The following is a 15,758-nucleotide window of genomic DNA, read 5'->3' as shown; positions in this document are numbered from 1 at the left end:
CTCATTTGGATTGGATAATTGTTTACGAGAACAACTGATGAGTTATAATGTGATATGTTATATAAATATGAACTGTTTTTCATATCTGAGTGTAATATTCTGAGTAAGTCCACGTCGTCAATGAATTATATTCATTAGATGTCTTACTCTCTCTATTTCTCTTCTTTTCTATTGCTTGCTTTTCGGACGTGTGCTCGTCAGATAGACAGCTTTGCTCGGATTTGGAGCTACCCGTCCGTGATGTTCCCGGAGGGGGAATGAGGAATTGAGGAGAGGAAGTACCCTAGCTTTGGAGTTAGCCACTAGGAGTTGCTTATCATTTTGTGACTTTCATTTTGTTCATGTCTTTGTTTAGTGTCTTTTGGCGATGATTAATATTTACGCCCTTTCTTGTTGGATATGTATGTTAAGTACTTATGATCTTTTATATCTATGAAGATATATATTCAGGAAATGTTGAATCATTTCAGTTACCTTTAGGTAACCGGTTTTCATTTCCGCGTTATATGTTACTTAAAGTGATGTCCCATAAAAGAAAGGTTTTTTTTTAAAAGGAAAAAATTTTATATCACCAATTCAAAAAAAAATTTACTCACTTTTCCGTGTAATAAATAAAGAGTATTTTTCAGGGCGTTATACTTGGCTTGAGAGCCATCCAGGATAATTCAGCGATGGTTCGTAGTGGTGCCGAAATTATTCTCTTTTTGTTTATATGTTAAGATCGGGACCCACTAGAAGCATTCCTGATGAGAGATGTCTTAGGATGAGCAGATCGCTAGAAAAGATGGATTAAAAGATATAATTTGCTAATTTCAGTTAGAGTGCATATTCATGGTAAAAAATGAAGTAGTGGAGAGGAAATGTACGGGAGACGAATGAGCCCCGAGATGTTGAGAGGGACGGCATTGATGGCGGTGGTTCGTCAGCAAAGTCTTGATGGAGAGTCTAGATGAGACGAGTCCCATGTATTCATGGATAAGGTATTCTGTTGGATCAGACAGCGCTCACAGAGCAAACTAGATGATCTCTGACAACCCCTCTTTGTAATCAGGATCGATGAGGGGATGCCCAGAAAGTGTTTGATACGACACCGTCCTGAAATGGACAGTTCCGTTGGAACAGATCGATCATATATCCTTGCGAGGAAAAATTTTGGTGCGATCAAATCGGCTTGTTATGGGAGCTTTACTCTCGATTATTTCCGAATAGTTATTGGGATGATAAAGAAGTAAGGATGGTGGACTCATGCATCGCATTGCATACATAATATTCTTCGATATTGATTCTAAATTCTCGAGTTTTAATTTATATTTCATTCATCGTTATTATATGCTTGTATGATCACATGATATATCTGTACTCGTGTGTTGTCTTGGTGTATTAATCTGTGTAATTCCACGACGTCGATGGCAAGTTTTTCATAGATGTTTTACTCCCTCTCTTTTCTTCTGGTGTATTTGTATGCTTGTTCATATGGACCCATCAACATTGATCTGAGGTTATCGCTTCACTATGTCCCAGGAAAGGACATGGAATGTTGAGGGTAATAGACACACTTACACAGGTCCTTGCAACCTGGAGCTGGATTGGGTAAGCAATGGCTCAGTTCTGCATCCTCCACCTTACTATGCAGTTCAGGAGGCATCATTCACTTTGCCCGACCGAAGACTTGCAACCACCGGACTTTCTGTACCGGCTGAAGCTCGAGGCGTACCAGAAGTTGTTAGGACCTGACTCCAAACAGGATTCTCATCATCAGGATCAGCGCCAAGAGAGTCAGACGGATCCATGCCAAGGAGGTATACCCCGGACCCCTCGATGGATTGGGGAGCGGATGAAGTGGAGAAGGAGGAAGGCAACGACGACTATGTAGAGCTTATCTGCATAGAAGATTCAGTTGAGGTCATTTAGATCTCTTCTGACTCGGAGGTGGAGGAAGACCCTAGCGAGGCTTTCAGTGCACCTCTAGTTTAGGAGGTTTCTCTTTTGTTTTGTTGTGATAAGAACCTGTGTGAGGTACTTTTTGTAATGTCAATACCACAAAATTATTTTCTTTGTATTTTCAGTTTTTTTTATGGCAATGATTAGATTTCGCCGTGTAAACAATTCTGTATTTATTCAAGAATTTTATGAATGAGAAGTATTCAGAAAAGAATTGTGTTTATTTAATTATCTTCAATGTATTAAGAATTTTATTTCCACAAGGTTTGAAAATGTGACGTCTTGAAAATGGAATAAGGTAAAAGTGAAAATGATTTGTAAGTTATAGGTTACATAAAAGAAAAAGAAAAGGAAATAAAATTTTACTCATTTTTTTAAGAGAATAAATATATTAAATATGAAATGATTTTCAGGGCATTACAAAAATCACGACCAGCTTCCGAATTTGTGTTACGAAAAAATGATTATGGGGTATTATATGTCATCCTACAAGATGAACCAATATCCAATTCGACATCTTCCTCATTACTACATATTTCAATGTCTTCTTCATCACTAAAGTCGCTAAGAATATCCCTTAGAATAGTCATCTAAATTTAACAAAATAAGAATATAAAAAAAAATTAACAACTAAATATAACAGTTAAAAATAATAGGATAAAATATAATAGATCCAAATGATAATACTAACCTACAATGAAGTAACAGTCTAGAAGAAATGAATAACTCTAAATGAAAAATACAATATTGTTTTTCAATTACAAGTTTCAACAACAGAGAGAAAGAGTGCACTTCATGAATAAGTTTTAGAAAATGTGTTTTTAAGTGAACACATGATAGGGCTTAAATAGAAGTAAAAAAACAGAATTGATAACCAAGTTGACGATTTTGGAGAGACAAAAAAAATTAAAAAGCAAAACTCCCACTCCACAGCCGATTCTAGAGTGAGAGAAAAAAATTAAAAACCAAAACCTCCAATTGCATAGCCGATTCTCTATAGCAGAAAAAAAATTAAAATACCAAATACCTCCTTCCCCACTACCTATTTTGATGTATGTATTAAAAAAAAATATTTAAAACTCCATCATGGTGCACGAATTCTATAGAAATTGATTAAAAATACTCTTCTTAGGTTGCCGATTTTAGTGGGACCAAGAGAAAAAAAATTAAAAATACCTATGCAATAGCCAATTTTAAAATTTTTATACTACTCTAATAATTAATAGAAAAGTTACACGTAATTTAAAAGTCAAAATATTATTACCGAGTAAATTTGCCGAACAAAATACACTGGTTCCCTTTCCCTTGTCCCCACATGCCACACCCTTCACTGTTCTCCTCTCTTCATTTTCTAAGCTCTTGTCCTTTTTTTGTCTATGCCCATTTTTTAAATTCAAGATCCAAACTCAAAAGTCACACCTTTTTCTTATTCCCTTCACTCTCACTCTCTCTCTATTATTCTCTTCTTCAACTCCTGGCTTTGGTGAAGAATAAGTGATATGGAAGGTGGTAGTAGTAGTAGTGGTGGTGGGAGGAAGATAACTGTGAGTCCTAGACCATGTTGTGGTCGGAGAGTGGTGGCGAATAAGAGGCCACGGCGCGGTGGCTCCGTTGATGGTTTTGTCAATAGCGTTAAGAAGCTTCAGAGGCGTGAAATCAGCTCCAACCGTGATCGAGGGTTCAATATGAGTGACGCTCAGGAAAGATTTCGTAACATCCTATTGCAGGTTCCTTTTTTTATTTCTACTTCAAATTCCAGTTATTGTTAGTATTATTACTATTATTGAATTATCAGATTTGTAAATAAATTTATAAAATTGATAGCTGTGTCGAACATGAAACTTATTAAGTGCTTTGAAAGTGGATGTTGTATTATGTGCTGCTGCCATCTTAATCCTTTGTAGCTACACCTCTCCTTCACACTTGAATATAGGTCTGCTCTCGCTTAAGTTTACCATGTCCCAGCCAAACCATTAGCTCTTATACCACATTATATATATAATGTGCCGGAGAAAGTCTTAATTGTTTGGAACTGAATGTCTAAGTTTCAAGATGGTTGTGGGGTTTTTGTGGTGATTGTATGTTGGAGTAGTACCTGAGGCAATATCAAGATGAAAATTGCATGACATGATGAATGGATAAACAAATTATTGATGCATTTGCTCTTGTATTTACCTTTTCCCCTATGATAGATGTTAAGAATTAATTTGAGCCTGCCACATGCTTGTTCTTTGATGCTCTAGCTGGCATAACAAAACACATTTCCATTATAGAGACACTAGGAAGTAAGAATAGAAAAGTAGGGTAACATTTTTGTTGGGTACTACCAAAAGTATCTTCTCACCTTTTTGGATAAGCAACTAATCTCTTTTGAGGTTCGTGGTTGCCCCTCCCAACAAGTGTCGCTTTCAAGAATCGAACCCTTGACATTGAGATCTAATGGAGCCTTACACCTAAGGGTGGCAATTGCGTGGATTTGAATGGATATGGATCATAATGAATGGATAGAAAGTCATCCACAAATCCATATAAATCCATAAAATCATATTTCTAAATTATCCAATCCATCCATATCTAATGGATTCTAATCTGTCCATTTCATCAATATATCCATTTTAATGGATTGAATAGATATCCAATCCATTTTTTTAGATTTGAACTAAAGTATTTTTTGAAGGAAAAAAATTCTTTTAAAAATTATTATTTAATAAAGCATTTTTAAAAATCAATTTAAAAAAGTGTTTTTTCTCAGTATTTAAGTTTACATGTGAAAGCTCTGAAAGGCAAGAGTGTAAGTGAGGTCACAGATACTGTATTGTGCAATCAACATTTTTTCTTGTGCTCAACCATGACACAAAAATGTTATACCAATCCTTATTAAAACTTTTTGAAAGAATGCTTTGATAAAAAAAAATATTGTTGAATGAATCCTTTTGTTAGAAAGATAGTAATTTATATCACTAGTATCAAAACCGGTTTGTGTCGGCTAGTTCAACCGGTTAACCAGTCTTAATACCATTAAGATACAACATTTATATTGGCCATGCAATTATATCGGTAAAAACTGGTCATACCGGCTGATTTTCAATTGAAATGTATTGGTCATACTTGCTGGTTTCATTTAAAATTATTTTTTAATGAAAATGATTTATTTTTACAAAAAATATTGGTATGAATGATCAAACACACAACTACTATATACAATATACATTTTTTAACAAGTGGTATAAATAAAAATAGTTATTGTCTTCTTTATTGAATTTTCAACATTAATATTAGTATTAAATATATGTATATGTAACTTCATTGCTATGCAGTTTAATTAGTAAATCATTGATTGAACCACCATATCAGTACTACTCTGAACGATTTGATGGCTGTAGTATTAATAATATTGGTTTATATTTTGCACGTAGGCTTTGCATAGCAAAGTTAGGTCTGCATGTTGCTTTATGGAAAAAAACAATATTTTTGTTTTTATATTTTTGGATGGATTGGATATCCATCCAAATGGATATACCCATGAATATCTATTGGATATAATGGATAGATTTGAATTCATCTATTATCAATACTATCCATTGAATTATATCCATTTGCTCTAACGGATGAATTTGGATGGACTTAATTTGAATTGATTTGGATGGATTGTGGACTGGACCAACGCCTTGTTGGTAGCTTAATATGGAACTATAATTTTTTGAATTTGTCTGGGTTAGGATGTGGTCATTGCCTAGAGATCAGGACAAATACGTAGTAGAAAATTTGATTGCCTATGGTAAACTCAATGCATGCTGTTGTCTGTAGCATTACCACACACATTTGCACAGTACAACATTTGAAACCACTGCTTCTAATGGTATATCATGATCTTTGCTCTATTTTAGATCTTTGGATGCTGAGAAATCCTCTGACTTATCTTTTCATTAATGACATGTGTACTTTGCTATAATGTGCCCTTTTTCCACAGCTCTTGTGATTATATCTGATGGATGTATTTTTATAGGAAGAATATGATACACATGATCCTAAAGGTCCTTCATCCGTGGTATTGCCTTTTTTGAGAAAGAGGTCAAAGATTATCGAGATTGTAGCAGCACAAGATATTGTTTTTGCGCTTGCACAATCTGGTGTTTGTGCAGCATTCAGCAGAGGCAGTAACAGATTTTCATACTTTTGATAACATAATATCTGAATATTTGGTTCAATTCTATTTGCAACATAAAAGTAGATACATGATATGTATAAAACATGTTTCTATTGTGTGCTGCAGAGACCAATGAAAGGATATGCTTCTTGAATGTCAGTCCGGATGAAGTTATACGGAGTTTGTTCTATAATAAAAATAATGACTCGCTTATCACAGTTTCTGTCTATGCTTCCGACAGTTACAGTTCTTTGAAATGCAGAAGCACAGGGATTGAGTAAGTATAGCTCCCTATTGTTTTTAAACTCCATCGTCACTTCCCATGCTCAACAAAAGAAAGGCATAGGAAAAACTAAATCACTCTAGAGTCTATGTGCATGCAGACACACACACACACAAGGACACTACAGAAAAGCAGAAAGTAACAACTGTTTCTATCCAATTTTTTGATGTGTTCTATGTTAAAATATCTATGCTACCAGATATATAAGGAGGGTTAAACCAGATGCTGGGTTTGCTCTTTTTGAATCCGAGTCACTGAAGTGGCCAGGTTTTGTAGAGTTTGATGATGTAAATGGGAAGGTACTTACATACTCTGCTCAGGATAGGTAAATATTTAATTCGTCTGATGCTTTGGTGTGGAGATATAATTGATATTGATACTTATCTTTTGTTTGATTCTTTTCATCTGTAGCATATACAAGGTGTTTGACCTGAAAAACTATACGATGTTGTACTGTATTTCAGATAAAAATGTACAAGAGATTAAGATTAGGTAATTTTCTTTATTGTGCTTATGTTTTTCTGTTTTTATTTTTTTGAGTTTACTGGACTATACTGGACGGATGGAAAACAATTTTCCTGAGATATGACAAGGCGCTTAGGTGGCGACCTCTTTTAACGGTATTTTTTCATACATATGAATACTGGGATAAAACCTAGGACCACATGTTTGTGAAACTAACTTTCATATATAATACACAACCATAATTACGTTGTCTATGGCAATGCAAAGGCGTTTAAAATCACATCAGTTCATCTTTTCGTTCTGGATATCAACGATGTTCTTCTTTTTACTTTGTTTTTGTGGCCTTACATTATTTACACTACTTTGCTCCTTGTTTCATGATTTTTTTATCAGTCCAGGGATCATGTTGTTGATTTTTGCTAAAGCAACTAGTCATGTCCCTCTTAAAATCCTCTCAATAGAAGATGGTACTGTTTTGAAGTCATTCAATCATCTCCTTCATCGGAATAAGAAGGTGGATTTTATTGAACAGTTCAATGAAAAGCTTCTTGTCAAGCAAGAAAATGAGAACCTCCAAATTCTTGATGTAAGTATCTTTCCCATTTATGCTTGAGTTGCATACATGATTCTACGTCCAGATATCTGACTTTTAATTAACTTTAGGTGCGGACTTTTGAGCTAACAGAAGTAAGCAGAAGTGAATTTATGACACCATCTGCATTTATATTTCTGTATGAGAACCAATTATTCTTGACATTTCGAAATAGAACTGTGGCGGTGTGGAACTTCCGTGGGGAACTTGTAACTTCTTTTGAGGATCACCTCTTGTGGCATCCTGAATGCAATACAAACAACATATATATAACCAGTGACCAAGATCTCATTATATCATACTGCAAAGCTGATTCTGATGATTCATTATCTGAAGGAAATGGTACTTTTCTTCTCTTTTATCCCTCTGGAACACCCCACTTTTCTTTCATTTTTTTTTGCTTCTGTTTCTGCTTTTTAATGCACTTTGTGTGATGGATGTATGGTGGGATCATTATTTTGAAGGTGATGTTTACTCATTAAACTGGAAAGCTGATATAACAAAATGTTTCACATGTTTACCTGATTGACCGAAATTTAAAAAATGATATCATTTTCCGATATGGTATCTTTTTTTCTAACTTGTAAAGTGGCACCTATCTTTAAGGGTGCATTACAAACAAGCTTTGCTTCTTTAATGCAGCGGGATCCATCAATGTTAGCAACATTCTAACTGGCAAGTGTCTTGCAAAGATAAGAGCGAGCAATAGCTCTCCGATGGTGAACGAATGCAGTTCCGGTGACAATTGTTCTAGTAGTGCTTGTAACTCAAGGAACCGAAAACATGTCTCTAAAATTAGGAGCAAAGTTGCAGAAGCCTTGGAAGATATTACTGCTCTCTTCTATGACGAGGAGCGCAATGAGATTTACACAGGCAATAGGCTCGGTCTGGTTCATGTCTGGTCTAACTGATTATTGTTAAATTCATTGCTGCCTTGTGCTTTTTTATTGGCCTAACCGGTTATGAGACCTATTGGAGCATTTTTTCTTTTTCCTCTGTGATTTACATCTTATAGACACGCAGTGGGTCCTACCCTTCCTTGGACCCTGCGTATAAGGTTTGCCTTTGTACATCTTAGACAAGTTTATTTCATAGGTGGCAACAACTCTGTATGAAGTGATACCATATGCAGGTAACTGGCCATGTGTTGTTTATTCTGTAATATATGTTGATTCAAGGATAAGGTTTAATTGTTGGTGTTAGATTTTGTAATTCAAAATTCTGTTTTGTTAGTTAAGTAGTTAAGGGTTGCTATAAATAGACTTGCCTTATATAGAAAGTTAACTAACATACATTCATATTCAATACAAACAAACTAGATTGCATTTTCCACTCTTCCTCTCTTTTCTCAATCAATCTTCATTCATTTTTCTTTGTTCTAACAAATTGGTATCAAGAGCATGGGTTCAAGATCAACAAAGAACCCTCATCAAACTCAGAGAATTCAGCAAAAGAATCATGGGAACGAGTGGAACAAATTTTCCAGCAAACCTCCCAATTCTTGATGGCAAGAATTGGAATCGATGGAAGGTACAAATGAAGGTAATTATGGGGTACCAAGAGGTTGATGAGATTGTAGAACAAGGATATTCAATTCTTGATGAAGGAGCATCAGATGAACAAAGAAGAATACACAAGGAGAACAAGAAGAAGGATTGTAAGGCTATGTTTCTCTTGCATCAATGTGTGGATGAAGCACACTTCGAAAAAATCTCTGGTGCAACCAACTCAAAGGAAGCTTGGTGGATCCTTGAAGCCTACAACCAGGGAGCTGAACAGTTGAGGAAAGTAAGACTGCAAACTCTTAGGAGAAAATACGAATTGATGCAAATGGAGGGAAATGAAAAGGTGGACCAATTCTTCCACAAAGTTGTCACACATATGAATGTCATGAAGGCTTGTGGAGAGAAAATCACTGATCAACCAGTGGTTGAAAAGATATTGCGCACACTCACCCCTAACTTTGACCACATTGTTGTGGCAATAGAGGAATCCAAGAACTTAAAGGTGTTGAAGATAGAAGATCTTCAAGGATCACTTGAGGCACATGAGCAGAGACTCATTGAAAGATCTAATGAAAGATCAGTGGACCAAGCTCTACAAGCCCAAGTCACAGGTAGAAAGAGTAATGGAGGGGGGAATGGATTCAGAGGAAAGGGTAGAGGGAGTTTCAGAGGTGCAAGCCACAAAAACTTCCAAAATAGAGAGCAAGAAAGATTTGATCATGACAAACCAGAAAACTCAGTAAGGAGAGGTGGCCTGAATCATTGGAGAGGAGGAAGGAAAACAGTTGATAAAAGGAAGATCAGGTATTTCAATTGTGGCAAGCTTGGTCATTTCTCAACTGAATGCAAGTCATCATCCACACAAGATGACAATAAATGCAAACAACAAAGTGAAGCACACATGGCTAAGGAAGAAATTGAGGCAGAAAATGATGATCAACCTCTCCTGCTTATGATGGTCACAAGTCAGGTTAGTAAGAACTATGACATTTGGTATGTTGATTCTAGTTGCTCAAGCCATATGACTAGACATAGAGATTGGCTAGTCAACTTTGATGAGACAAAGAAAAGCATTGTTAGATTTGCTAAGAATAGGGTGATCCAAGCTGAGGGCACAGGAGATGTCTTGATCAACAAGAAGGATGGGAATCAAGCAATGATCACTGATGTGCTCTATGTACCAAACATGAAAAACAACCTAATAAGTATGGGACAACTACTGGAGAAAGGATTCTCAATGGAATTGCTCAATGGAGCATTGGAGATCTATGATCAGAAAAGGAGGCTAGTCATGAGAGCAACCATGGCATCCAATAGAACCTTTCAGATAAGCTTAGTAAATGTGGAGTCTCAATGTCTATCTGCCATGATTGGTGAAGATTCTTGGTTGTGGCACTTGAGATTTGGTCACCTGAATTTTAGAGATTTGAGCTCACTCAGATCCAAAAACATGGTACTAGGCCTACCTATAATACATATTCCAAAGGAATTCATTTAGTAACCACACTGCCTCTAGAGCCAAGGATCTGCTACAAGTCATCTATTCAGATGTGTGTGGGCCTTTTGATACTCCAACACTAGGAGGCAACAAATATTTTGTAACTTTTGTAGATGAATTGAGTAGAAAAGTGTGGATCTATCTCATCATGTTCAAAAGTGAGGTTCTGTCAATATTCCAAGAGTTCAAGAAGTTGGTGGAAAAATAGTCAGGCAAGAATATTAAGATCCTTAGAACAGATGGAGGTGGTGAGTTCACATCAGGAGCTTTCTCAGATTTCTGTAAGGATCAACGCATTGTGCATGAGGTAACTGCCCCCTATACACCTCAACACAATGGCATTGCTGAGAGGAGAAACAGAATAATACTCAACATGGTTAGGAGTATGTTTAAGACAAAGAATTTACCACACAGTTTCTGGGGTGAGGCTGCCACCACAACTGTGTTTGTCCTCAACAGATGTCACAATTGCAGTCAAATCGATCTATAAACTGAAGTTAAAACCAGATGGCACAATTGCAAAACACAAAGCAAGATTAGTTGCAAAGGGCTTTATGCAAAAGGAGGGAATTGACTACTCTGAAGTATTTGCACCAATTGCTAGATTGGAAATAGTAAGACTCATAGTGGCTCTAGCCAGTTGGAAGAAGTGGAAGTTATGGCAACTAGATGTGAAGTCAGCATTTCTTAATGGTCCATTAGAAGAAGTAGTATTTGTTAATCAACCTCCTGGATTCATCAACAAAGGTAATGAAGGCAAGGTACTAAGATTAAAGAAGGCACTTTATGGCTTAAAACAAGCACCTAGAGCATGGAACAAGAGGATAGACAAGTTCCTCTCTGACTCTGGGTTCTAGAAATGCTCAGCAGAGTATGACATGTACTTCAAGTCTTTAGATCAAGAAAGGGGAGCATTGTTCATATGTTTGTATGTGGATGACCTTCTAATAACATGAAGTAGTTCAAAGGGGATAGAGGTCCTAAAGAGCAGCCTAAAAGGGGAATTTGAGATGACTGATCTAGGCCTACTCTTATTCTTTCTTGGTCTTGAGTTTCAATACACTGAGAGAGGTCTATTCATGCATCAAAGAAAGTATATGTTTAAGATTCTAACCAAGTTCAATATGCTAAATTGCAACACAAAAACCAGCAGAAATGAATCTGAAGCTGGATAAATGTGAGAATAAAGCAATTGTGGATGCAACTCTATTCAAACAACTTGTGGGAAGTTTAAGGTACATTTGTCACTCTAGACCAGAAATTTCCTTCAGTGTAGGCATGATTAGCAGGTTCATGAGTGATCCAAGACACTCACACATGATTGTAGCCAAAAGGATCTTACGATACTTAAGAGGAACTCTTGATTTTGGAGTTGTTTTCCCTCACTAAGATGAGAAGATTAGCTCACAACTTGTGGCCTACTCTGACTCAGATTGGTGTGGTGATATGATGGACGGGAAGAGCACCATGGGGTATGTTTTTATGATAGCAGGAGCTCCAATTTCATGGTGTTCAAAGAAGCAAAGGGTAGTGGCTCTCTCAACCTGTGAAGCTGAATACATAGCAGCTTGTCACACTGCTTGCCAGGCCCTTTGGATTTGTTCTCTGCTACAAGAACTGGGTATAGAGAATGAAGGTGCTATGGAGTTGCTTGTAGACAGCAAATCAGTCATTGATTTGGCAAAGAACCATGTTTCTCATGGTATGAGCAAACACATTGAAACCAACTATCACTTCTTAAGACATCAAGTAGCAGAAGGGGGGATCAAGCTGATTCATTGCAAAACTGAAGTTCAATTGGCAAACATCATGACAAAGCCATTGAAGGTGGATAGATTTAAAGAATTGAGGAAGAAGATTGGAATACACAACTTGAAAGATTGATTGTGTTTGTAGTTATTGAATTTACAGAATTCTAAATCATGGGGGTGTTAGATTTTATAATTCAAAATTATGTTTTCTTAGTTAAGTAGTTAAGGGTTGCTATAAATAGACTTGCCTTATATAAAAAGTTAACTAACATACATTTATATTCAATACAAACAAACCAGCATTTTTCTCTCTTCCTCTCTTTTCTCAATCAATCTTCATTCACTTTTCTTTGTTCTAACATTTGGTTGTTGATATGTTAACTTATGGAGCAGCCTGTTTAGTGAATTATGTGAATATTATTCGCAGTTATCAATATTTGATCTCATACGGATTGCCACGGCCCCATTGCCAAATCAGCAGTGTGGTAGCTTTATCATTTACCAACCCTCTCAATGTTCTACTCAATGTTATCAACCTGAGCTAGACATTAAATTGGAGGGGTCTCGTATAAGGTTTAATTAATTAAATTGTATGATCGGATCAGATGACATGATATATAATTAATAATTGTGTATAGTTTTGAACATTGTCTATTTTTATTTTATTGAAATGAAGCATATCCAGTAGTGTTTCTCAGTTTTTATTTTATTTTAAGTGATTCATTCAATCGATTTCTTGGGTTATTCTGGTTACTAAAATTTTATAACCTAAACCCTTATTCAATTAAGAGTGTAAATTAAAATCATTTGTAAACTTCCGTAAGCAGTAATTATGACAATATAAAAAATGCTAATATTCCAATCCAAATTAAGACCATGCTTAGCCACCTCATTTGCCACACTATTAACTTGTTTCTATCCAATGCTCACTTTTCATGAGCCTTCTTTTTCTGTTGACTCCAGCCATCAATCTTATTGAGTTATTGCTAAAGCGATATACATACTTTCATTTTCGTCAAGCTTGGAATTTGTCTTATTCATCTTGTACTAAGCAGGACCATTTGATAGAAAGCAGATATAAATTGCAAAAAAACATGAGGCTCACTTCTTCAATTTTCTTATGTAATTTTATTAGCAGTATTGGATTTATTCAAAGTTTTATAATAGAAAATCTGAAAATGTATCTAAAGTGAGAATTAAGTATACCTGTGAACTGCATAATTAGGCCAAGATCCAACCTCCCAGCCCAAAAAAAACCATTACTAGTATTAATTTGAAGTCCCCAACTGAATAATTAAAGAAAATGTATCTTTTGCGTAAAAGTTAGGTGTAGTTAATAGATTTTGAAAAGATTGGTCTCATTATTATTTTGCTTTCACAGTTTGCATAAGCTCCTTATTTGTTTGTATAAACTTTAAGGTAAAAATTCCAATCCGTATTTTCATTTTGGCTAACCTGTAAAATGTTAGAACCACAACTCACTATCATTGCATAATTTTAGAGACAAAAAGAGCGAAAACAATAGATGATGAACAAAACTCAACTTTGCATGCTTAAAATGTTTTTATTTTCAATAAAAGAATTTGGTACCAACCAAGGTATCCTTTTACTATATGGATAAGAAACTAATTATTTAAGGTATGTAGCTGCCCCTCCAATAAATATTGCTCACAACATCGAACTCATTACCTTTTAGTCAACTTAGGGATTAGCAAAGTCTTACACTGCTAAACTAACGTCTCGTTTTTATTTATTTTCAATAATTGAATATTCATGAATGATATTTTTCTTCCAAATGGAAAAAAAAGAGTCCTACACTTTATTGGTGAATTCTTACACAGCAGCATGTACGGATTAGGTAGCGGTCGTAGAGACAACTTCCTGAATCCCATAATTGTTTCTTGCACCAATCATCACAACAGCATGAATTTCCAGGTTTTTGCTCGCATGTTCTTCCACAACTTATTAATTTATTTACTGCATTTCCTGTATATTGGACAATTCAAATTATCACTATATAGTAACAAAAGTACAATAAAAGTTGCATCAATGATAATTCTTGAAATATATAATCACTATTTTCTTATTTATTTATGGGTATTTCTAGTATGTTCAGATTTACTCACTAGGCCATAAGCTTTTTAGTATTCCTAACACACATGTTAAAGGATCACATTAAAAACAAAATTTTATTGGAAAATAGTATCTTGAAATGTGAGATACCAAAATTTCCACTAGCAACATGCTTTCAGCATAAGAGTATAATATATAAAACTTATATACTATCAATATATATTTTTCTCATATGTTAAACATGTGCCTAGTACATATATAAAAAGGAGTATTTAAATACCATGGGAGAAAAGGAGAATGACAACAACCAGAAAGATGAATTTCTGCATAGCCATATAAATTTGTATTCCTGTAATTTTAAGTAGCTTTTGACAGGAATGATTTGTACAATACAAGTATGCTAAGTTTATATAATAACATATTTACCATTTATGCATTATAAAAGTATACCCTAATTATTTTATATCTAAAATTGTTTGATTGATTATTATTATTTACTTATTATTTATAAAAAATATAAATATATTTTTTATGTCTGATAAAAATTTATCTCACTCTTATGTATCTCTATGTACAATAAGAAATCAAGACTTATGTAGCTCTGGGTAAAAAAACTATTTGGTTGGTTAAAGTGTTTAACATTTTAAGGAATAAAAATGATGATTGAAATTAGTCAAAAATAAATTGAGAAAAATAAGTGAATACTTATGTTTATTCTTTCAATATTAATATGATTATTATTTTATTATATTTTTTTAATTAATTAAGAAAATATTAATTTCTATTAAATATTTATTATTTGTTATTAAAAAAATGTTGTTACTGTCGTTATTATTTCAAATATTTTTGTATACTTGTTAATATTTTTACTATTATTTCAAAAATATTTATTTATTAATTAAATATTAATAAATAGGTGTGATATTTCATAAACATTCAAAGATGATAGGAGGAAAAGAATTGACATCACAACTATCTTTATCTTTTTTATTTTATTTTAAGAGATTAATCATCATATTGGATAAATGCATTATCTCATTTAAAAAAATCATTTATCATCTATTATTAAAAACATCTAAAAAGCTATCATTTATTATTAAATTTTACTAATAAAATATACATTTACTATTGTTCACATCAATACCATTTCCACTCTTATTTATTTTTTATTATCAAATAAACGAGAATAAAATAAATTAAGTATTAACAAATCAATTATAGAGTCATAAATAAATAATAAAAATTGAATGAATAATGTAACAAAAAGTGAAAATAAACAATATATGTGAGGTAGACGGAAAAGGAATAGAAAAAATGAGCTTATAAACAAATGAATATAGAATATGAATTGTATCAATGCATTTCAAAGGAGGATGGGAAAACTGGGTTAGCCTTAATAATTGTGTGGATAGAAAACTAGGTTGAGTAAATTGTCAATTATTATGCTAGATACATTATACTTGGTTTTTATGTAGAAATTAATGGCCAATTGCATCGAGAATT

The 15,758-nt window shown here is 34.2% G+C and overlaps 2 protein-coding genes across 4 annotated transcripts; both read left to right on the top strand.

Moving 5' to 3' along the window:
- LOC109357282 lies at positions 3,236-8,611 on the top strand. Of its 3 annotated transcripts, none has more exons than XM_019601125.1 (8): positions 3,238-3,668; positions 5,948-6,095; positions 6,215-6,365; positions 6,571-6,696; positions 6,783-6,863; positions 7,230-7,422; positions 7,500-7,770; positions 8,071-8,611. In XM_019601125.1, the coding sequence occupies exons 1-8, from the start codon at positions 3,441-3,443 to the stop codon at positions 8,337-8,339; spliced, it is 1,467 nt and encodes a 488-aa protein (XP_019456670.1). In that variant the 5' UTR covers positions 3,238-3,440; the 3' UTR covers positions 8,340-8,611. The 3 variants fall into 3 exon arrangements, with proteins under 3 accessions (XP_019456671.1, XP_019456670.1, XP_019456669.1); XM_019601124.1 differs by having other exon boundaries at positions 5,948-6,098; XM_019601126.1 differs by lacking the exon at positions 6,783-6,863 and having other exon boundaries at positions 3,236-3,668; positions 5,948-6,098.
- LOC109356328 lies at positions 8,887-11,288 on the top strand. The gene is made up of 2 exons (XM_019599651.1): positions 8,887-10,306; positions 10,846-11,288. Exons 1-2 carry the CDS (start codon positions 8,887-8,889, stop codon positions 11,286-11,288), a joined length of 1,863 nt encoding a protein of 620 aa, XP_019455196.1.

This window comes from Lupinus angustifolius, chromosome LG09 (assembly GCF_001865875.1).
Source record: "Lupinus angustifolius cultivar Tanjil chromosome LG09, LupAngTanjil_v1.0, whole genome shotgun sequence".
Classification (NCBI taxonomy): Eukaryota; Viridiplantae; Streptophyta; class Magnoliopsida; order Fabales; family Fabaceae; genus Lupinus; species Lupinus angustifolius.
Note: the sequence above shows the minus strand (reverse complement) of the source record. Positions and strands in the feature narration are given on the sequence as shown.